At 45.6% G+C, this 24,734-nt stretch overlaps 1 protein-coding gene across 1 annotated transcript in view; it reads right to left on the minus strand.

Moving 5' to 3' along the window:
• The window catches only part of ACKR1 (atypical chemokine receptor 1 (Duffy blood group)), a 36,531-nt gene extending 13,013 nt beyond the window's left edge, over positions 1 to 23,518 (minus strand). The window contains exon 1 of the mRNA XM_060758533.2: positions 23,270 to 23,518. Within this exon, the coding sequence (XP_060614516.2) occupies positions 23,270 to 23,290 (21 nt within the window). The 5' untranslated portion in view covers positions 23,291 to 23,518. The remainder of the gene's footprint in view (positions 1 to 23,269) is intronic.
• Between the last annotated feature and the right edge of the window lie 1,216 nt (positions 23,519 to 24,734).

The following is a 24,734-nucleotide window of genomic DNA, read 5'->3' on the forward strand; positions in this document are numbered from 1 at the left end:
GTCTTGTCCTGTCCGAAGCCGCATTCGCACGAAAAGGGGCCTTCCTCAGGGAGGGAAGTGGAAGTGTTTTCTAGCACATCAACCCCATTAAGGCACTTGATTTAATGTGCTTCAAACCCCATTGTTGCGAGAGACAGCAGGATGATTGCCTCAGATTTATGGGAATGGAAGGAGAAAACCTCATTCCCGAAGCTGATGGACAAAGGAAAGAACTGATTGGAAGGAATTCAGGAAAAAGGAAGTCTTTGGGGGAGAAAAAGGTGAAAGTCGAGCAGAGCCAAGAAAGATCTTCACGGTTTGAACAAGTTGTAATCCAATGTTTCTCAACCTCGGGGGGTTGTGAGGGGGCTTCAGAGAGGTCACCAAAGACTATCACAAAACACATATTTCTGATGGTTTTAGGAACCCTTTTGGCAGAGAAAGCTGAAGATCTCCCCCCCTGTCCTTTTCGTCCTTTTTGGTATTGGTGAACTACAACTTCCAGAATTCAAAAATAGCCCTCCCAACCTCACCAATGTTCAATGTTGGCCATGTAGGTAGTGTACCAAGTTTGGTCGCAGGTTCGAATCCGGGGAGAGGCGGATGAGCTCCCTCTATCAGCTCCAGCTCCTCATGCGGGGACACGAGAGAAGCCTCCCACAAGGATGATAAAACATCAAAATCATCTGGGCGTCCCCTGGGCAATGTCCTTACAGACGGCCAATTCTCTCACAACAGGACACCCCTGACACGACAAAAAAAAAATTTGTGGGCTGGGTTCAGAGTGCTCTTTGATTGTAGGCGAACTATACATTCCAGCAACTACACATCCCAAATATCAAGGTCCATAATCCCCAAGTGTTCAAATTTGGGTATCTTGAGTATTGGTGCCGAGTTTGGTCCAGATCCGTCATTGTTTGGGTCCACAGTGCTCTCTGGATGTAGATGAACTACAACTCCAAAACGCAAGGTCAATGCCCACCAAACCATTTCAGTGTTTTCTGTTGGTCATGGGAGTTCTGTGTACCAAGTTTGGTTCAATTCCATCATTGATGGAGTACAGTGCTCTCTTTGATTGTAGGTGAACTATAAATACCAGCAACTACAACTCCCAATCTCAAGGTCTATATCCCCACACATTTGGGCATATTGAGTATTTGTGCCAAGCTTGGTCCAGATCCATTGTTGTTTGAGTGCACAGTTCTCTCTGGATGTAGGTGAACTATAAATCCCAGCAACCACAACTCCCAAATGCCAAGGTCTATATTCCCCAAACTCCACCAGTGTTCACATTTGAGTATCTTGTATCTTGTGCCAAGTTGGTACAGCTCCATCATTTTTTGAGTCCACAGTGATCTCTGGATGAAGGTGAACTATAACTCCAAAATGCAAGGTCAATGCCCACCAAACTCCCAAATGTCAAGGTCTATATTCCCCAAACCCCACCAGTGTTCACATTTGGGTATCTTGTCTATTTGTGCCAAGTTGGTCCAGATCCATCATTGCTTGAGTCTACAATGCTCTCTGGATGTAGGTGAACTACAACTCCAAAAACGCAATGTCAATGCCCATGCAACCATTCCAATATTTTCTGTTGGTTGTGGGAGTTCTGTGTGCCAAGTTTGGTTCAATTCCATCATTGATGCAGTACAGTGCTCTCTGATTGTAGGTGAACTATAAATCCCAGCAACTACAACTCCCAAATGTCAAGGTCTATATTCCCCAAACTCTACCAGTGTTCACATTTGGGTATCTTGTGTATTTGTGCCAAGTTGGTCCAGATCCATCATTGCTTGAGTCTACAATGCTCTCTGGATGTAGATGAACTACAACTCCAAAACACAAGGTCAGTGTCCACCACACCCTTCCAGGAAGGTTGAGACTGTTGTAATCCAAAGTGGGGAACTTTAGGTCCTGGACTGGATCCAATAAACAAAACACATGCGGTTCTTCTGGGATTCCTGAGATATTCTCACCGCCTCCTCCATGATCAACACTTCTCAGTTTCCCCTCTTATTTATGGGTTTCCCCCCTCATTCCAAAACCCCAAAGGCCCTCTTTTAAGATTTACTTCCAGTAAGAGATTTAAATTACAATGTGCAGTTATCTTTCGGAACAGATCTGAAATTGATTTTTACCCTCATGCAGAAAAAGAGGAACTGGTGGTAGTCCAACCAATCCGGAGGAATTCCCCCAAGGCAAAACTGGTACACTTTGTGCTTTAGCTGTCATAGAACAATTAGGAAAAAGCTGAACGGAGCTTGGAAAGTTCACTTTGGAGACAATTAGTAATAGTAACTTTCCAATTTCTCCTTAAGTAACTACTTTAGTTACTTAGGGTGCATCTACACCAGGCCTTGGCAAACCTTCTTGCCTCCACTCCCTGCTAGGAGGACTGGCTGCTCGGTGATGGAAGGGAGGAAGAGAAGGAGGAAAGAGAGAAGGAAGGATGGATGGAAGGGAGAACAAGAAGGATGGAAGGAGAAAGAGGGAGAGAGGGAAGGAAGGAAACACAAAAGGGAAGGAAAGAAGAAAAGATGAAAGGGTGGAAAGGAAGGATGGAAGGAGAAAGAGGGAGAGGGAAGGACGGAGGACAGAGGGAAGGAAGGAAAGACAAAAGGGAAGGAAAGAAGAAAGGATGAAAGGGAAGGGTCGAAGGAGAAAGGGAGAGAGGGAAGTAGGGAGGACAAAGGGAAGGAAGGAAAGACAAAAGGGAAGGAAAGAAGAAAGGATTAAAGGGAAGAGTGGAAGGAGAAAGAGAGAGGGAAGAGGGGAGGAAAGAGGGAAGGAAGGAAAGACAAAAGGGAAGGAAAGAAGAAAGGATGAAAGGGAAGGGTCGAAGGAGAGAGGGAGAGAGGGAAGTAGGGAGGACAAAGGGAAGGAAGGAAAGACAAAAGGGAAGGAAAGAAGAAAGGATTAAAGGGAAGAGTGGAAGGAGAAAGAGAGAGGGAAGAGGGGAGGAAAGAGGGGAGGAAGGAAAGACAAAAGGGAAGGAAAGAAGAAAGGATGAAAGGGTGGACACGAAGGATGGAAGGAGAAAGGGAGAAGGGGAAGGGGGAGGAAAGAGGGAAGGAAAGAAAGAAAAAAGAGAAGGAAAGAAGAAAGAATTAAAGGGAAGGATGGAAGGAGAAAGAGAGAGGGAAGGGGGAGGAATGAGGGAAGGAAAGAAAAAGGGAGGCAAGGATGGAAGGAAGAAAGGGTAGAAGGGGAGGATGGAAGGTAGAAAGGGAAGGAGGAAGGAAAAAGAAAAGGAATGAAGAGATGAAGAGATGAAGAGCAGGATGGATGGAAGGAAAGAAAGGATAAAGGAAAGTAAGAAGGAAAGAGAAAAGGGAAGGAAGGAAGGAAGAAAGGAAGGAAGGAAGGAAGGAGAAAGATGAAGAGAGAGAAGGAGGGAGGAAAGAGGGAAGGAAGAAAAGAAAGAAGGATAAAAATGATGGAAGGGAAGGAAGGAAGGAAGGAAGGAAGGAAGGAAGGAAGGAAGGAAGGAAGGAAGGGCAGTAAGGAAAAAGACCAAGAATGAAAGGATGAAGAGAAGAAGTGCTCATTGTACCTGCAACTCCAAAATATCCAGGCCAATTCCCCCCAAAACCCATCAGTATTCAAATTTGGGCATATTGGGTATGCATGCCAAGTTTGGTCCAGATCCATCAGTGCACTCTGGATGTAGGTGAACTACAACTCCTATAAATCCCTCCAAATCCCTCCAGTATTTTTTGTTGGTCATGGGGCTTCTGTGTGCCAAGTTAGTTCCAGAGCCTTCGTTGGTGGAGTTAGATTACAAGTGAACTATACATCCCAGGATCTACAACTCCTATAAATCATGGCGAATTCTCCCCAAATCTCTCTAGTATATTCAGTTGCTGATCAATTTCTCTGTTTGCTGTGTGCCAAAGAAAAAAATAGGAAAGGGTTAAGGGAGAGGAAGTGGGCGGGGTCATGCAAATTCCACACCAATGGAGAGAGTCGGAAATACTGGGATGCCTGTGGCGGAGGAAACACATAAAATCTAGGATGAAATTTCCCCTGTATGAAAGCCGTCTCCTGGATGGTGGACAGTGTGGTGTTGGTGGAGGACATTGGCAGGGCTCTTGTACATGTTTATGGCGCTCTCTATAACCTGAAATGCAGGGGCGGCTCGTCCATTACGCGAAGTAAGCGGTTGCAGAACACTTTTTTTTGCCAGGGGCGCAGAAGCGCCTCTGTAAATGCCCCTTGACCGCCACTTGAGGAGCGCCCCCTCAGCTCACAACAGCCCTAACAGTCCGGGGGGAGCCTTGGCTTTCTTGCCTCACTGCTGGGTGATCCTCTTCCCAAAGAGGCCAGGCCCTTGAGCCTCACCTAGCCGCTCTCTTTCCTGCTCCACCCGGCTACCGGATGCACGAGCAGAGCTGGCGCCCAATCGTTCTCTGTGTTCGATCCCTTTCCCGATCCCCCGGCACTCCCCCCGCCTCCTCTCCTCTCCCCAATCTGCGGGTGGGCCAAGGGGTGGAGCCGCCGCGCCTGGCCCACTTCGGGTCCGGAGGTGTGCCTGAAGACCCCAGCGTGCGCACCAAAAGTTGCCTCTTCTCCTGACTTTCTCTTCAGCCATTGGGACCAAGAGAGAGAGAGAGAGAGAGACCCTCCGGCTGGAGGTATCTCCCACCTCTGCTCCCTCCTTTGTTTTTGCACCTATCTTCAGGAAAGGTGGGCATCTCCACCTCTGTCTCTTAGGGCTGTCCAAACACGGAAAAATTTGTTTCTAAACTCAATTCGTTTTTAGGGGGTTTTTTACGTTTCATTTAAAAGAATTCCGAAATTTTCCTTTAAAAAAGTTCGATATTTACGAAATTTCGGAAATCATAAAACAATTACGAAACGATTACGAATCGATTACGAATCGATTCGTTAATGGCGGCCGTGATCGCGCAATACGCTAAAAAAACTTCTGAAGCTTTCCTCTCCCTCTGTTGTTGACTGTTGGTGTGATAATTATATTTTTTTTCACTGAGAAAACAAACAGCAACCCTAAAACTTGCACCAGACATGCGGAAATAATAACGAAACATTTACGAATCAATAACGAAACAATTACGAAACAATTACGAAACGAATTGGAAAAATTCGTTTCGTTTTTTAGTTGCTCCTGAATGGTTCAATATCGCTTCGTTATAAAAAAAAATAACGAATTTTTAACGAATTACGAAATTACGAAACGAAACCGCCCAGCCCTACTGTCTCTCTCTCTCTCTCTCTTGGTCCCAATGGCTGAGGAGAAAGTCAGGAGAAGAGGTGACTTTTGGTGCACACACCTGGGTCTTCAGGCACGCCTCTGGACCCAAAGCGGGCCAGGCAAGAGAGCAAGTGCGGCAAGTGTAGTTACTGCGGTGTATAGTTCACCTACAATCAAAGAGCATTCTGAACTCCACCAATGATGGAATTGAACCAAATATGGCACACAGAACTCCCACAACAAACAGAAAATATATATCAATGTTTGGTTGGGGGGGTGTGTGCCAAAATACTGTTTGCTTACCGTTGAAAATTACCTAGGGCCGCCTCTGCTGAAATGTCATTGGAGGGAGGGCCATTGGTGTCTCCTGAGTAGTAGGAGCTATAGCTGTTTGTGGAGGTGGACACCCCAGCCACACACAGATACGTATTTTAACTTTTATTTATGTGTATCGATAGATTAGCGACTGAGAATTTTCTACATAACCTTAGTTCCCCTAAATTATAGCACTTAAGAGATGTCTAGCAGATAGTTCAAAGTACTGCATCAAATTACAAATACTAGGATTCCATACAGGGCTGGCCCTAGGTAATTTTCAAGTGTATGCAAACAGTATGTTGACGCCTCTCCCCCAAAAAATCTGCTATGTGTGCGGGGGTGTCACAAGAGCACCCCTTGGGGATTTGCGCTATAGACAAACGCGTATCTTGCCTATGGCTTCAGCCGCCCCTGATATGATGGAGCCTTACCAAGTGAAAGATCGCAGGAGCTGTCTTCATAGACCTGTCAGCAGCCTATGTACTGTGAACCACTGTGAATCACCGCCTCCTCCTGAGAAAAATGTATAATATCATAAAGGACTACCACCTCACCCGCTTCATAGGAAACCTGCTACAAAACAGGAGCTTTTTTGTTGAGTTCCAGGGCCAGAGAAGCAGATCCATGTTCAACATCTACACAAATGACCAGCACTGCTAGAAGGGACAGAGAGTTTCATCTATGCTGATGATCATGCCATTACTGCTCAAGCAGGGAGCTTTGAGATGGTAGAACAGAAGCTTTCCGAAGCTCTAGATGCTCTCACTGCCTATTACAGGGAAAACCAGCTGATCCCCAACCCATCTAAAACACAGACATGTGCCTTTCATCTCAAGAACAGACAAGCATCCCAAGCTCTGAGGATTACCTGGGAAGGAATCCCACTGGAGCATTGCAGCGCACCCAAATACCTGGGAGTCACTCTGGACCGTGCTCTGACCTACAAGAAGCACTGCCTGAACATCAAGCAAAAGGTGGGTGCCAGAAACAATATCATACGAAAGCTGACTGGCACAACGTGGGGATCACAACCAGATACAGTGAAGACATCTACCCTTGCGCTGTGCTACTCTGCCGCTGAGTATGCATGCCCAGTGTGGAACACATCTCATCACACTAAAACAGTGGATGTGGCTCTTAATGAGACATGCCACATTATCACGGGGTGTGTGCGCCCTACACCACTGGAGAAATTACACTGTCTAGCCCAGTGGTTCTCAACCTTGCTAATGCCGTGACCCCTTAATACAGTTCCTCATGTTGTGGAGACCCCCAACCATAAAATTATTTTCGTTGCTTCTTCATAACTGTAATTTTGCTCCTGTTATTAATTGTAATGTAAATAGCTGTTATTCAGGATGTATTTTCATTCACTGGACCAAATTTGGCACAAATACCCAATACACCTAAATTTAAATACTGGTGGGGTTGGGGGAAGTTTGTCACTTGGGAGTTGTAGTTGCTGGAATTTATAGTTAACTTACAATCAAAGAGCATTGTGAACTCCACCAGTGATGGGATTGAACCAAACTTGGCACACAGAACTCCCATGACCAGCAGAAAATACTGGAAGGATTAGGTGGGTTTTGCCTTGAGTTTTGGAGTTGTGGTTCACCTACATCCAAAGAACACTGTAAACTCAAACAAAGATGAATCTTGATGTCAAACTTGGCATGAATACTTAATATGCCTAATCATGAACACTTTTGGGAGTTTGGGGGAAAATAGACCTTGATATTTGGGGGTTGTAGTTACTGGGATTTATAGTTCACCTATAATCAAAGACAATTCTGAACCCCACCAATGATAGAATTGGGGCAAACCTCCCACACAAAACCTGCATGATCAATAGAAAATGCTGTGTTTTCTGCTGGTCTTTGGTGACCCCCCTGACACCCCCTGGCGACCCCTCCCCAGGGGTCCCGACCCCCAGGTTGAGAAACGCTGGTCTAGCCCGTATTGCACCACTTGACATCTGCCGGGAAGTAGCAGCCAATAGTGAAAGGACCAAGGCAGAGACATCTCCAGCTCATCCCCTGTTTGGGTTTCAGCCAGCATGTCAACGATTTAAATCTAGAAATAGTTTTCTAAGATCTACAGAGATACTCACTGGAACACCCCAGCAAACGAGAGTCCAAAAGTGGCAGGCTCAAACCAAGCACCTCAATCAATGGCTGATACCAAATGAGAGACTCACAGAAGACTGGGCGACTTGGAAGGCGCTGAACAGACTGCGCTCTGGCACCACGAAATGCAGAACCAACCTTCAGAAATGGGGCTACAAAGTGGAATCCACAACATGCGAGTGTGGAGAGGAGCAAACCACTGACCACCTGCTGCAATGCAACCTGAGCCCTTCCACCTGCACAATGGAGGACCTTCTTGCGGCAACACCAGAAGCACTCCAAGTGGCCAGGACATTTAATCAACTACCAAACTCACAAATTTTGTATTTTCTCTGTTTGTTTGCTTTGTTCTGTTAGAAATGTAATATAATTGACTGGTTGCCCTGACACGACAAATAAATACCAAGTGAAAGTGGACTCAAACTACTATAACTGCATAGAGTGGGTATACATATAACGTCGATTCCTTACGATTCACACTCTTGGCAGACAGCACTTACTAGTTCACACTGCGGCACTCTCAATGTATAATAAGAATTGGTATCTCAGTTTGACAGGAGCGAGGATGGGAGGGGGGGAAAAACAGCTTGCCCAGGGCTTTTTTAGTGAATTTGTGAGATCCAACAATCTCCAAGATCATTTTCTTATCCTTTATAGTTTCCCTTTTTTAAAAAATGTTATGCTTGAGATAGGGATGGCCCCAGCACCTGTTCCCAAGGACTCTTTAAAGTCACGATGGAATAAAGTCTCAGAGAAGCACAGCGTTTCTCCCATCACTACTCACAAACCCCCTTTAGTTACTGTTTAGGGATATGGGTCTTCGGATTAGAGGCATTTCCGGACTAATCTAAGCCCTGCCCATACCTAATGCATTGAAATTAAGTGCTGTATATGGTAATACGTGTTGTTTATTTTCTATAGATGGTTGCTATCCCCTCCCTCAAAGGAAGGCTTTTCTCAAAATTTGTCAATGTAACAATCTCCTTTCCTTCGCCTTCGGTATCTTCCTCTATATGAAAAAAGATGGGTCCATTTCTCACTAGGATCCCTGAGGTTAGGATAAAATCGCAAGGTTGAATTAGAAAAAGATGCATTGCTAACCCCAGCTCATTCTTTCTTGGCTATAGTTTAGTAAACATTCAATTCTGTTCTTTAAGCCTGATATGAGCAGACACTATCCTTTCCTTTCCTTCCCCCTTCTCCTTCCATTCCTTTCCCTTTCCCTTCCTTTCCTTTTATTTCTTTTCTCGCTTCCCTTCCCTTTCTCCTTCCCCTTCCCTTTCCCCTCCCCCTTCCCTTCCACCTTTCCCTTCCCCTTTCATTTCCCCTTCCCCTTTCATTTCCCCTTCCCCTTTCCTTCCCCTTCCCTTTTCCCTCCCCCTTCCCTTCCGCCTTTCCCTTCCCCTTTCACTTCCCCTTCCCCTTTCCTTCCCCTTCCCTTTCCCCTCCCCCTTCCCTTCCGCCTTTCCCTTCCCCTTTCACTTCCCCTTCCCCTTTCACTTCCCCTTCCCCTTTCCTTCCCCTTCCCTTTCCCCTCCCCCTTCCCTTCCGCCTTCCCCTTCCCCTTTCACTTCCCCTTTCCTTCCCCTTCCCCTCCCTCTTCCCTTCCGCCTTTACCTTCCCCTTTCACTTCCCCTTCCCCTTTCCTTCCCCTTCCCCTTCCCTTTCCCCTCCTCCTTCCCTTCCGCCTTCCCCTTCCCCTTTCACTTCCCCTTTCCTTCCCCTTCCCCTTCCCTTCCCCCCCCTTCCCTTCCGCCGTTCCCTTCTCCTTTCACTTCCCCTTCCCCTTTTACTTTCCCTTCCCCTTTCCTTCCGCCTTTCCCTTCCCCTTCCCTTTCCCCTCCCCCTTCCCTTTCACCTTTCCCTTCTCCTTTCACTTCCCCTTCCCCTTTCACTTCCCCTTTCCTTCCCCTTCCCTTTCCCCTCCCCCTTCCCTTCCGCCTTTCCCTTCCCCTTTCACTTCCTCTTTCACTTCCCCTTCCCTTTCCCCTCCCCCTTCCCTTCCGCCTTCCCCTCCCCTTTCACTTCCCCTTCCCCTTTCACTTCCCCTTCCCTTCCACCTTTCCCCTCCCCTTCCCCTTCCCCTCCCCTCTCTCTCTTCCTCTCCATCTCTCTTTCTCTCAATTTCTTTCAGCCACTGCCAGAAGGGACAAATTTTTCATCTATGCTGATGATCGTGCCATCACCGCTCGAGTTGGGAGCTTTTAAATAGTTGAACAGAAGCTCTCTGAAGCTTTAGGTGCTCTTACAACATATTACAGGGGAAACCAGCTGATTCCTAATCCATCTAAAACACTTATTATTATTATTATTATTATTATTATTATTATTATTATTTCGGTCAATTCTACCCCGCCCTTCTCAACCCCCAAGGGGGGAGCTCAGGGTGGCTTACACCGGCACAATTCGATGCCAACAATTCAACAAATAAATTACATAACAGCAATAACCACAGTAGTTAAAACAATCAATTAAAACAATAACAATTAAACAATTAAAATGATCAAGGGTCTGGAGAACAAGCCCTATGAGGAGCGGCTTAGGGAACTGGGCATGTTTAGCCTGAAGAAGAGAAGGCTGAGAGCAGATATGATAGCCATGTATAAATATGTGAGAGGAAGCCACCGGGAGGAGGGAGCAAGCTTGTTTTCTGCTTCCCTGGAGACTAGGACGCGGAAAAATGGCTTCAAACTACAAGAGAGGAGATTCCATCTGAACATGAGGAAGAACTTCCTGACTGTGAGAGCCGTTCAGCAGTGGAACTCTCTGCCCCGGAGTGTGGTGGAGGCTCCTTCTTTGGAAGCTTTTAAGCAGAGGCTGGATGGCCATTTGTCAGGGGTGATTTGAATGCAATATTCCTGCTTCTTGGCAGAATGAGGTTGGACTGGATGGCCCATGAGGTCTCTTCCAACTCTTTGATTCTATGATTCTATGATTCTAATTAAAAGCTAATATAGTGGCCAACGTTCACTGAGTTCTCATATCCGTAAGTCCATTCAGCATTACCACAGTCCTTTCCAATTTCTGGTTGTCATTATCTTGTCAATCTGCCAGATTACCTAAAGGCTGGTCCCATATCCATGTTTTCAGCTTCCTTCTGAAGGAGAGGAGGGATGTTGATGACCTAATTTCCCCGGGGAGTGAATTCCACAGGCAAGGGGCCACCACCGAGAAGGCCCTGCCCCTCGTTCCCACCAGCCTCACTTGTGATAGAGGCGGGGCTGAGAGCAGGGCCTCCCCCGAAGATCTTAAACTCAGAGGTGGGACATAGAAGGAGATACGTTCGGACAGGTACACTGGGCCGGAGCCATATGTATGCTTTCCATCTTAAGAACAGACAAGCATCTCGAGTTCCGAGGACAACATGGGAAGGAATCCCACTGGAGCATTGCAGCATACCAAAAGACCTAGGAGTTCCCCTGGACCATGTCCTGATTTCCAAGAAGCACTGCTATACTATCAAGCAAAAAGTGGGTGCTAGAAATAACATTGTAGGAAAGGTGACTGGCACAACCTGGGGATTACAACCAGACACAATGAAGGCATCTGCCTTTGTGCTTTGCTACTCTGCTGCTGAATATGCATGTCCAGTGTGGAACACATTTCACCATAATAAAACAGTGGATGTGGCTCTTAATGAGACATGTGCATTATCACCAGATGCCTACACTATGCCACTGGAGAAATTATACTGTTTAGCTAGCATTGCACTGAAATGGCAAGGAGAAGGTTTGAGGAAAAGAGACAAAGAGAGTTCCAGAGGTCGGAAAAAAAGCATGGATTTTATTTCCAGCTGGGGCTCTGGAGTGGAGCTTTGTCCAAAAGCATCCAGAGCAAATGATATAAGTGTTGACGGCCTTTTTATACCCTCCAATTGCAGTCAAACAAAGAACATGCTTCTCCATACATTGACGTCATTCTCTGTGTCATTTTAGCATCATAGGAATATCAAATTCTATCTTCCAACATACAAAAGGCATGTTTCTGTGTATTTCTTTCTAGCAGCAGCTTACAGCTTACATTCATCAATCAAGGGGCCTACTTTGACCTGTCATGAGGGAGGGGCATTGGGTCCTTCCCTAGAAGGAAGGCACTGGGCTATGTTGTACCAGTCTCTGTTGCTTATCTCTCTCCTGGAATGTTCCCCTCCTTCTTGCTGTGCCTGGACAGCAGCTTGGATTTCTGATACAGAGAGAGCCTGATTTTTCTATACATTTCAGTGCTTGTAAAGTACATACAATTTATACATAAACTAGCTTTACCCGCCACGCGTTGCTGTGGCCAACCTTCTCTCCCTCTTTCTCTCCTTCTTTCAGTCCTTCCTTCATTTCCTTGTTTTCTTTCCTTTCTTCCTTCTCTACCTGTTTACTTCCTTCCTTAGCTTTTTGCTCCCATCCTTCCTTCTCTTTATTTCTTTCCTTCCTTCCCTCTTCTTCCTTTGCTCCGTCTTTCCTCCCTTCCCTTTTTCTTTCCTTCTCTCCTCCTTCCTTCTCTTCCTCTTTCCTTCCTCCTCCCTTTTTTCCTTCCTCTTTCTCTCCTTTCTTCCCTCTCTATCTCTTTCCTTCCTTCCTTCGCTCTTGACTTCCAGACTTCCTTTTCTTCCTTTCTTTTCTTCCCTCCCTTTCTCTTCTTCCTTCGCTTTTTCCCTCTCTTCCTCTTCCCAAATTCCCCTTCCTTCCTTCCTTCCTTCCTTCCTTTCCTTCCTTCCTTTCTCCGTTCACACAACATCCTGGCCCCCAGTGAGCAGGCCGCGTTCTAGAACTACAGTTCCCAGAGTGCATTGCGTGTGTACTTCCTCCTCTGGGCACAGCGCATGCTCAGTTGGTTTTTGTAACTGTGAGTTTGTTGAAATGTTGTTTGGATTTTTGATGAGTGTTGTGCATACCTTGTGGGTTGAGGTATGTGCACGGCAAATTTGGTGAGTTTTTGTCGGGAGGTTTTCGCATTTTGCTCTCCCGTTGAACACCCTTTTTATATATATAGATAAATATTAGGCCTGGGTAAAAACGGAAAAATTTGTTTCTAAAATCGATTCGTTTTTTGGGGGTTTTTGCGTTTCGTTATTTAAAATAATTACAAAATTTTCCTTTTAAAAAGTTCGATATTTACGAAATTTCATAAATGTGAAAAAAATTACAAAACATTAACGAATCGATTTCCGAAACAATAACGAATCGATTCGTTAATGGTGGACGCGACCGCGAAATACGCTAAAAAACCTCCAAAAACTTCTGAAGCTTCCCTCTCCCTCTGTTGTTGACTGTTGGTGTGATATTATAATTTTTTTTCACTAATTAAACAAAAAACTTGCCCCAGACATGCAGAAATAATAACAAAACGACCTCAGAACAATAACGAAACGAATACAATAACGAAATACGAAGCATTTACAAAACGTGTTTAAAAATTCGTTTTTTAAAAAAATTGCTCCAGAATGGTTTGTTATCGTTTTGTAATTGAAAAAATTAACGAATTATTAACGAATTACGAATTAACGAAACGAAACCGCCCAGCCCTAATAAATATCTATATTTCCAATATCTCCTCATCAGCACCACCTGATATCCATTGGGAAGTAGCAGCCTGTAATGAAAATACCAAGGTATTGACATCTCCGGCCCATCTTCTGTTCGGATATTGGCCAGCAAGTCAATGCCTTATGTCAAGAAACAGCTTCCAAACATCTAAAGAGATACGTGCAGGAGCACCTCAGCAAGCAAGAGTCCAAAAGTGGCAGGTTAAAACCCAGAACCTCAATCAGTGTCTGAAACCAGATGAGAAACTCCCTCCTGGGCACACAGAAGAGTGGACAACTTGGAAGGCACTAAACAGACTGAGCTCTGGCACCACGAGATGCAGAGCCAACCTTAAGAAATGGGGCTTCAAAGTGGAGTCCATGACATAGAGTATGGAGACGAGGAAACCACAAACCACTGACTACAATGCAGCCTGAACCCTGCCACATGCACAATGGAGGAACTTCTCACAGTGACACCAGAGGCACTCCAAGTGGTCAAATGAAATCTAGTATAATGCCAAGTTTGTAACTTTGTTTGTGTTTTTTAACATACATTATGACTGTATTCTCAATTCGCTACTGACATGATAAATAAATACATCTCCCTCTCTGTGTCTCTTCCATTCTGTCCCCCTTTCTTCTCTTCTCTTTCCCCTTCTTTCTCCCCCTTTCTCTCATTATATCTTTCCTCCTTCTCTCCAAACTCTCTTCCCTTTCATTCCCCTTCTTGCTCTATGTTTATTCATTCCGAACATTTTATCGAGCCCGTTTAACCTCGCCGTTCCTTCACGTGGCGAACCATTTTATGCCCCGTCTTTTAATTTAAAAAGATCTCAAGCTGGCTTCCGAGGGGAGGAAGGACGTTTTTACAAAACCGTCATTAAGAGACAATAAAAATTGCTGAATTACAAACCCGATAAAATCAGGAAAATACGGAAGGCAGCATAAAATAACAAACAGCCTTGCAATAAAGCTTTCCAAAAAATGAGTGCTCAGAATCATAAGGCAAGGGCCTGCTGGGTCAGACCAAAGTTCCCTTTCAAGATCAGCGTTTTGGCTTTCGCTTTGACGGTCAGCGGCTTTTTCACAAAGCCTAGGCCAGAGCTCAGGAAAGTTGCTTTTCCAGGCTGCAACTTCAAGACTCACATCATCAAAATGAAGTCGAACATGACCCCCCCCCCCCCCCCAATAAAAGATAGTAACTTATAGTTTTGCTATAAGTTCAAGCCCAGCGGCGACAGAACACAGGGAGCTTTGAGATGGTAGAACAGAAGCTCTCCAAAGCCCGTGGTGCTCTTACTGCCTATTCCAGGGAAAACCAGCTGATCCCTAATCCATCTAAAACACAGACATGTGCCTTTCACCTTAAGAGCAGACAAGCATCCTGAGCTCTGAGGATCACCTGGGAAGGAATCCCACTGGAGCATTGCAGCGCACCCACATACCTGGGAGTCACTCTGGACCGTGCTCTGACCTACAAGAAGCACTGCCTGAACATCAAGCAAAAAGTGGGTGCCAGAAACAATATCATACGAAAGCTGACTGGCACAACCTGGGGATCACAACCAGACACAGTGAAGACATCTGCCCTTGCGCTGTGCTACTCTGCTGCTGAGTATGCATGCCCAGTGTCGAACACATCTCAACACACTAAAACAGTGGATGTGGCTCTGAATGAGACATGCCACATTATCACGGGGTGTCTGCGCCCTACACTACTGGAGAAATTACACTGGGTTGTTGTAGGTTTTTTCGGGCTATATAGCCATGGTCTAGAGGCATTTTCTCCTGACGTTTCGCCTGCATCTATGGCAAGCATCCTCAGAGGTAGTGAGGTCTGTTGGAAGTAGGAAAAAGGATTTATATATCTGTGGAAAACCAGGGCGAGACAAAGGACTCTTGTCTGCTGGAGCTAGGTGTGAATGTTTCAACTGACCACATTGATTAGCATACAATGGGCTGACTGTGCCTGGAGCAAACTTTTGTTGAGAGGAAATTAGATGTCCCTGCCTGCTTCCTCTCTGTTGTTGTGCTGTTGCAATTTTAGAGTTTTTTTAATCAAGGTGGTGAGTTGAAACATTCATATCTAGCTCCAGCAGACAAGAGTCCTTTGTCTCACCCTGGTCATTCCACAGATATATAAACCCATTTTCCTACTTCCACCAGACCTCACTACCTCTGAGGATGCTTGCCATAGATGCAGGCGAAACGTCAGGAGAGAATGCCTCTAGACCATGGCCATACAGCCCGAAAAAACCTACAACAACCCAGTGATTCCGGCCATGAAAGCCTTCAACAATACAGAAATTACACTGTTTAGCCGGTATTGCACCACCTGACATCTGCCGGGAAGTAGCAGCCAATAGTGAAAGGACCAAGGCAGAGACATCTCCAGTTCATCCCCTGTTTGGGTATCAGCCAGCATGTCAACGACTTAAATCAAGAAATAGTTTTCTTAGATCTACAGAGACACTCGCTGGAACACCCCAGCAAGCGAGAGTCCAAAAGTGGCAGGCTCAAACCCAGAACCTCAATAAATGGCTGATACCAAATGAGAGACTCCCCCCTGGGCACACAGAAGACTGGGCGACTTGGAAGGCCCTGAACAGACTGTGCTTTGGCACCACGAGATGCAGAGCTAACCTTAAGAAATGGGGCTACAAAGTGGAATCCACGACATGCGAGTGTGGAGAAGAGCAAACCACTGACCACCTGCTGCAATGCAACCTGAGCCCTACCACATGCACAATGGAGGACTTTCTTGTGGCAACACCAGAGGCACTCCAAGTGGCCAGGTACTGGTCAAAGGACATTTAATCAACTACCAAGCTTGCAAATTCTGTGTTTTGTTTGTTTGTTTGTTTGTTTTTGTTAAAAATGTAATACAAATGTCTGGTTGCTGATGACACAATAAATAAAAAATGTCTCCTCTCAGCCTTCTCTTTTTCAAGCTAAATAGGAGCATAGTGTCTAGATCCAGGGAAGTAATGCTACCCCTCTATTCCGCCTTGGTTAGACCACATCTGGAATACTGTGTCCAATTCTGGGCACCACAATTCAAGAGAGATATGGACAAGCTGGAATGTGTCCAGAGGAGGGCGACTAAAATGATCAAGGGTCTGGAGAACAAGCCCTATGAGGAGTGGCTTAAGGAGCTGGGCATGTTTAGCCTGAAGAAGAGAAGGCTGAGAGGAGATATGATAGCCATGTATAAATATGTGAGAGGAAGCCACAGGGAGGAGGGAGCAAGCTTGTTTTCTGCTTCCTTGGAGACTAGGACGCAATGGGACAATGGCTTCAAACTGTATGACTGTATTTGCTATTTTAGTGGTTTAGTGTGATTTAGAATATGATGTTTTAATGACTGTCTGTAATATTGATGCTGGAAACCGGCCTGAGTCCCTCGAACGGAGGTGAGAAGACCGGTATACAAAACTGCTAAATAAATAAATAAATAAAATAAACTACAAGAAAGGAGATTCCATCTGAACATTAGGGAGAACTTCCTGACTGTGAGAGCTGTTCAGCAGTGGAACTCTCTGCCCCGGAGTGTGGTGGAAGCTCCTTCTTTGGAAGCTTTTAAACAGAGGTTGGATGGCCATCTGTCAGGGGTGATTTAAATGCAATATTCCTGCTTCTTGGGAGAATGGGGTTGGACTGGATGGCCCATGAGGTCTCTTCCAACTCTTTGATTCTATCATTCTATGATTCTATAAACATGTCCAGCTCTTTAAGCCGCTCCTCATGGGGATTGTTCTCCAGACCCTTAATCATTTTACTCGCCCTCTTCTGGACACATTCCGGCTTGTCAATATCTCTCTTCAATTGTGGTGCCCAGATATGACAGTAACCATTGGGAGCTCTGGCTCTCACTGAATTGACAGAAGTGCATGCACACTGAAAAGTGTCTCTCAATTCAGTTGGGAAATATGTTGGACCTTCCTCACAAAATGCAAGTTTTCCCTCTTCATCCGATATCACAGCAGAGTGTGTTTTGTTTCGTTTTGCCAGTGCAGAATAAAAGCTGTCAAAGCCACCCATCCATCGCACACAAAGTAGCCTTCCTTGCAAATTCAGCAGCGCGGATTAAGGAGGGTTTCATTGCCAGCCATGCAGTTTGCTGACAGAACAACACCGTTATAACAGTATCCTCTCTTTTTTTTTTGGTATTGATATTTCAGTGTTTACAGATTGATTGCCTGCCTGCCTTTTTTGTAGATTTTCCTGCTCGTTTATATAAATATTGTTATTTCCAAGAGCTTCCCAAGAAATATTTCTCTTTTCTTCTCTCCCTCTCCTGACATGCAAAGTACCCACTTACAACCCCATTTAAAAGCAGTCGATCATCCAATATGGGACAATATTGAACACATATAGCTGTCTCGCACTGAGCGTTGTCATCCATCTTTCTTAGCCTGTCTATTCTGATTGGTAGCAGATATTACAAGGGAGGGCGATCTTTCCCAGCAATACAGAGCTTTGGGTTGCATCCACACTGCAGAATTATAGCAGATCAGCACTATTTATGTATTTAAAACATTTATATTCCGCCCTTCTCCCCCCAAAGGGCACTCAGGGCAGAGCACAGCATATATATGGCAAACTGTCAGGACCCAGTGTCAGGAGTCAATTTCTGACGTCGTGGAGACATCATAAATTTCCTGCATGACATCCTGGCTGGATCATCCTGGCTGCCGCAGTTTTCTTTCTCTGACATTTTGACATTGTGAAGCCAGCAGAGGGTGCTGGAGACTTTGTGTTGGAACTTGGGAGAGGGTATAAAAGGAAGTGGTGGTGGGGAAAAGGCAATAGTGTCTTCCTTTGCTGTGGAGAAACAAGCAAATTATATTCATTTCCAGACTGACTTGTGAGTGATTATTTGCTACATAAACCTACAGTCTTACACCCAGATGCCTTCAAACACGCCAGACACAGTTCAAATGGGAAAAAAACACAGCTTTATTGATAACAAAAAGTCTTGAAAAGCACTTAGCTGCAGTGCTGAAGTCTATTGGAGTAGTTTGACACCAAAATTGAGTCAATAGAGCAAACTAAAATATAATCCAGATTATAGTGTAGACTCTTAATCCAGATTAAACTAAAAATGAAGCAAACTGCTTAAAAATCAATATGTAGCAGAAATACAGTCACTGGAGCAAGAAAATCACAGTTTCAGAACAAAAGCATGTTTCAGTCCCAAAAATATAAACACAGAAAGTCCAGAAAAGCCAGAGCGTGGTCAAAGCGGTCCTGAGGTCAATCCAAAGGAATCAAAGCTGGAAAGCTGGAACAACAGGAACTCACAAGGCTGGAACCCGGGACCCAAAGGGGAGAGTTTGTCAAGGCAAAGAGTAAGGTCCCATTTGGACACTTTGCTTCCTGCAACTGGATGTGCCAACAGTACTCCCTTATATCTTAAAGCTCATTGTCAGAGCTTGATGAGCTCCCCACCCTTTCATCGCTATCATCTGCTTCCAAGTCTGCAGCTGAATGCCCATCTCTCCACCTTTGCCAATTATATCAGGGGTCAGATTCTGCCAAGAATCACCTGGCTGCCAGTCCCCCATGAACCCCTCGAACTCCTCACTGGAAGTGGGCTGGTTGCAGATGTCTCTTATATTCCGTACCTGAGTCCAATCCAATTCCTCCCTTTCCACGTCACTTCCAGACCCCAAATCCCCCTCAAAGCCCAAAAAGTCCTCCTCAGAAGTGGGTTCCCTAAGTAACTCCCGAATACACGTCCTCTGTGCTTCTCCTTCAGATTCTGGCTCACAAACAGTCCTTTTTAACACCTCTAGATGCTTCCCCATTCCCCATGTCGTAATCCGAGAAGCCCATAAACTAGGGCTGGTCAATTCGTTTCGTTAATTCGTAATTCGTTAAAAAATTCGTTAATTTTTGAATTACGAAACGATTACAAAACATTTTTTTTTAACCTGGAAGTGTTTTTAAATATCGAAACGGCAGGCGCCAAAAAATTTTGTATTTCCGTCCATTTCGGAAATACGTAAGATGGCCGCCTGCCGATACTTGCTGAGAGGGGCGAGCGAGCGGCGAGCGAGAGGGGCGGAAGCACTCTCTCCTGACATTTCACCCACATCTATGGCAGGCATCCTCAGAGGTTGTGAGGTCTGTTGGAAACTAGGCAAGTGGGGTTGATATATCTGTGGAATAATGTTCAGGGTGGGAGGAAGAACTCTTGTCTGCTGGAGGCAAGCGTGAATGTTGCAGCTGGCCAGCTTGATGAGCATCGAATGGCCTTGCAGCTTCATGGTCTGGCTGCTTCCTGCCTGAATGTTGCAATTGGCCAGCTTGCTTAGCATTGCCTATTAATAATAATAGCGAGTGGCGAGCGAGAGGGGCGAGCAAGTGGCGAGCGAGAGGGGCGGAAGCACTCTCTCCTGACATTTCACCCACATCTATGGCAGGCATCCTCAGAGGTTGTGAGGTCTGTTGGAAACTAGGCAAGTGGGGTTGATATATCTGTGGAATAATGTTCAGGGTGGGAGGAAGAACTCTTGTCTGCTGGAGGCAAGCGTGAATGTTGCAGCTGGCCAGCTTGATGAGCATCGAATAGCCTTGCAGCTTCATGGTCTGGCTGCTTCCTGCCTGAATGTTGCAATTGGCCAGCTTGCTTAGCATTGCCTATTAATAATAATAGCGAGCGGCGAGCGAGAGGGGCGAGCGAGCGGCGAGCGAGAGGGGCGGAAGCACTCTCTCCTGACATTTCACCCACATCTATGGCAGGCATCCTCAGAGGTTGTGAGGTCTGTTGGAAACTAGGCAAGTGGGGTTGATATATCTGTGGAATAATGTTCAGGGTGGGAGGAAGAACTCTTGTCTGCTGGAGGCAAGCGTGAATGTTGCAGCTGGCCAGCTTGATGAGCATCGAATGGCCTTGCAGCTTCATGGTCTGGCTGCTTCCTGCCTGAATGTTGCAATTGGCCAGCTTGCTTAGCATTGCCTATTAATAATAATAGCGAGTGGCGAGCGAGAGGGGTGAGCGAGCGGCGAGCGAGAGGGGCGGAAGCACTCTCTCCTGACATTTCACCCACATCTATGGCAGGCATCCTCAGAGGTTGTGAGGTCTGTTGGAAACTAGGTAAGTGGGGTTGATATATCTGTGGAATAATGTTCAGGGTGGGAGGAAGAACTCTTGTCTGCTGGAGCGAGAGGGGCGAGCGAGCGGCGAGCGAGAGGGCCCGCCAGAGTGAGTGCCTGCCTTCCCTCCTTAATAATAATTAATAATAATTAATCCCTATTCTACTAAATTAATAATTAAATTTAAAAAATATTGAAAAAATATTGAAAAAAAAAGGGCGCCATCTTTACAAAATGTTTTGTAAATATTTACGAAATTTCGTAAATACCGAAACTTTTTTTGGGGAAAGTTTTGTAATTATTTTAAATATCAAAACAAAAAAAACTCCAATTACAAATCGATTTTAGAAACAAATTTTTGCGTTGTTACCCAGGCCTACCATAAACGTATCACTGTCGCTTGGTGCCAGGAGGATTTCCCTAACGTGTTGACGCTACCTTTCACTCTCTGACTCCCGAGGAGACCTTTCCCCACTGCTACTAGGAGTAGCAGCTCTGTCAGGACGCTGAGCTACAACACAAACATTCAATGCAGGGACACAAATTCTTATATACCGTATATACACGAATATAAGCCGACCCGAATATAAGCCAAGGCACCTAATTTTACCACAAAAAACTGGGAAATCTTATTGACTCGAGTATAAGCCAAGGGTGAAAAATGCAGCCGCTACTGGTCAGTTTGACAGATGACCACCCAGTTTTCTGTCATTCCCTCCCCCTCTCGCGGAGCACGAGCTTTCCTCGGCGGCGGCAGAGGAGAAGGAAGCCTCTGCGGCAGGCTTTTCCGCAGGCTTGCTCTCCTTCTTCCTGATCCCATGCGCGGCCGTGGTGGCGGTGGCAGGGGCAGCGGCGGGAGGAAGTAGAAAAGCCGCGCGAGGGGGGAGGGGAAAGTGCTCACCGCTCCCCTTCCTCTCTTGCTGTGCGCGCACCTTCTTCCTTGTCAAAACCCACCCCAACCCCATCAGTATTCAAATTTTGGGTATTTGTGCCAAATTGGTCCAGTGAATGAGAATGAGAACCCCTGTGCTGACAGGACTGAAGACCGACAGGTCGCAGGTTCGAATCTGGGGAGAGGCGGATGAGCTCCCTCTATCAGCTCCAGCTCCTCATGCGGGGACATGAGAGAAGCCTCCCGCAAGGATGATAAAAACATCAAATCATCCAGGCATCCCCTGGTCAATGTCCTTGCAGACGGCCAATTCTCTCACACCAGAAGCGACTTGCAGTTTCTTAAGTTGCTCCTGACACAACACACAAAAAATTGGGATGGTTGAGAAACACTTCTCTAGAGTAAGAAACAGAACTTTCTTCTGGTTTGTTGTAGGTTTTTCCGGGCTATATGGCCATGTTCTAGAGGCATTTTCTCCTGACGTTTCGCCTGCATCTATGGCAAGCATCCTCAGAGATAGTGAGGTCTGTTGGAAGTAGGAAAATGGGATTATATATTTGTGGAATGACCAGGGTGAGACAAACGACTCTTGTCTGCTGGAGCTAGGTGTGAATGTTTCAACTAACTACCTTGATTAAAAAAAACTCTAATATTGCAACAGCACCACAACAGAGAGGAAGCAGACAGGGACATCTAATTGCCTCTCAACAAAAGTTTGCTCCAGGCACAGTCAGCCCATTGTATGCTAATTGGGATGGTTGAGAAACACTCCTCTAGAGTAAGAAACAGAACTTGCTTCTGGTTTGTTGTAGGTTTTTCCGGGCTATATGGCCATGTTCTAGAGGCATTTTCTCCTGACGTTTCGCCTGCATCTATGGCAAGCATCCTCAGAGATAGTGAGGTCTGTTGGAAGTAGGAAAATGGGTTTATATATTTGTGGAATGACCAGGGTGGGACAAAGGACTTTTGTCTGCAGGAGCTAGGTGTGAATGTTTCAGCTGATCACCTTGATTAGTATTTAATGGCTTGGAAGTGCCTGGGGGGAATCTTTTGTTGAGAGTGATTTGATTGCTTCCTTGCCTTGGAAAGAGAGTGTGTGTGTGGCATGCAGGCCCAGACACTGTGCATGCCTGCCAGTGCCTGCAGCTGAGCGCCACCTCTAGAGCAGAAACAGCAGGTAAGAAGAAGCCTCTTTAACCCATGTGGCAGAAAGGGGAGACTGGGTGGGAAGCCCCCCCTCCTAATAACTGGCCGATATAAAGCAGATTTTTTGGGACCCCAGTGCAAAAATAGATATCTGCATCAATAGGAGCATAGTGTCTAGATCTAAGGAAGTAATGCTACCCCTCTATTCTGCTTTGGTTAGACCACATCTGGAATATTGTGTCCAATTCTGGGCACCACAATTCAAGAGAGATATTGACAAGCTGGAATGTGTCCAGAGAAAGAGGGCGACTAAAATGATCAAGGGTCTGGAGAACAAGCCCTACGAGGAGCGGCTTAGGGAACTGGGCATGTTTAGGCTGAAGAAGAGAAGGCTGAGAGGAGATATGATAGCTATGTATAAATATGTGAGAGGAAGCCACAGGGAGGAGGGAGCAAGCTTGTTTTCTGCTTCCTTGGAGACTAGGACGCGGAACAATGGCTTCAAACACAAGAGAGGAGATTCCATCTGAACATTAGGAAGAACTTCCTGACTGTGAGAGCCGTTCAGCAGTGGAACTCTCTGCCCTGGAGTGTGGTAGAAGCTCCTTCTTTGGAAGCTTTTAAGCAGAGGCTGGATGGCCATCTGTCAGGGGTGATTTGAATGCAATATTCCTGCTTCTTGGCAGAATGGGGTTGGACTGGATGGCCCATGAGGTCTCTTCCAACTCTTTGATTCTATGATTCTATGATTCCTGATTTTGGGAGGCTCCCAAAAAATGGACTGGGTCCCCACCAAAAACCGGGACACGAAACGGGTCAAGGTTTACCCCAAATGCACAAGCCTATTGGGCACAGCGCTCAATTGCACTCCTTCTGGTTTCTGCAATCCTGAAAGACAACGACTTAGCTCTCCAACCAAATCCAGCTCAAAATGCCTTTTTCGTGAAGCCTAAAGAAGGGGTTCCCATAAGACTCACCGCATGGATGCAGTTGCCCATAGCTTCAGTTCCAGGTGGTGCGACGTTGTCGGAAGTATGTGCGTTGCGTGCTCCTCGATCCAATGACTGCAATAAGTGCTGAATGTTCTTATAAGATAAGAGAAGTTGCAGGGTGGAGTAGATTTTTTTTTCCAAGAGGGAAAGAAAAACAAGAAATATGCACGTATTTTCTCCTTTCAGTTACAAAAGGTAGGAAGTAGGTGACTTGTCCTTCCTGGATCTTATAGAGATGCGTACAGAAAAGGGAACAGAATCGGGGCAGTTGTAATGTGGATAATATCCTGCCATGACCCCGATGGGAGAGATGTGCCTTTTTTCAACATCCTCAATCATGTTCAGAATGTCATGTGTCACACTGAGGAAAGCCCCCGGTGTTCTGTCTTTTCCTGTCCCGGCATCCAACACCGTATAGATTCCACGAGGTCTTCAATAATTTGGCATTCCTGAATGAGGACCAACAAAGCAGACTAGGAAGTTGGAAAATCCATTCTGTCTGGGGGTTTTTGTGGGGGGATTTCCCCCATTCACACCACATGGAAATGGGTTTGACTTCAGCACATGTTGCTGCTGAAAATAGGGTCTGCAAAAAATAGAAATAAAAAAATAAGTGAATTTGAAAAAAGCACTTGTTAGATGTAAATATTTCCAAGGACGATGGCAGTCTAATAGCTCGGTCTGAAACTGGGGCCCTTCAACACTGCCATAGGTAAAGGTTGTCCCCTGACATTAAGTCCAGTCATGTCTGACTCTGGCGTGTGGTGCTCATCTCCATTTCTAAGCCAAAGAGCCGGCATTTTCCATATCACCATTCCCATTCCTCACCATTCATGGTGTTGGCGAACCATGATGATGATGATGATGATGATGATGATGATGATAATAATACTTTATTTATACCCCGCTACCATCTCCCCAAAGGGACTCGGTGTGGCTTACATGAGGCCGAGCCCACAATACAAACAATACAAGCAATAACAATACAAAGCAATTAAAAATAAAACACATACACAAGTAGCATAAACGTTAAACAAATACAGTGCACATTTAAAACTATGGCTGGGCCAAATGTAATTAAAGTTTAAAAAATAATGCTAGGCATGGACAAGATGCAGGGCGATTGATGGAGAATACCGGAGAAGGCCCTCTCTCTCATCCCCACCAATTGTGTTTGCAATGCAGGTGGAAGCACGAGTAGGGCCTCTCCAGATGATCAAAGAGATCATGTGGGTTCGTACACATAAATGTGGTCACACAGGTAGGCTGGTCCCAAACCATTCAGGGCTTTGTAGGTAAGAACCCGCACCTTGAATTAGATCCAGAAAATGAATGGCAGCCAGTGGAGCTCCTTAAATTATATATTTACATTACATGTAATATTACTAATAATATTACTAATAATATTACAATATAATGGTATAGCACAATATAGTAATATATACTGATA

The sequence above is a fragment of the Anolis sagrei genome, chromosome 12 (assembly GCF_037176765.1).
Source record: "Anolis sagrei isolate rAnoSag1 chromosome 12, rAnoSag1.mat, whole genome shotgun sequence".
In the NCBI taxonomy this organism is placed as follows: Eukaryota; Metazoa; Chordata; class Lepidosauria; order Squamata; family Dactyloidae; genus Anolis; species Anolis sagrei.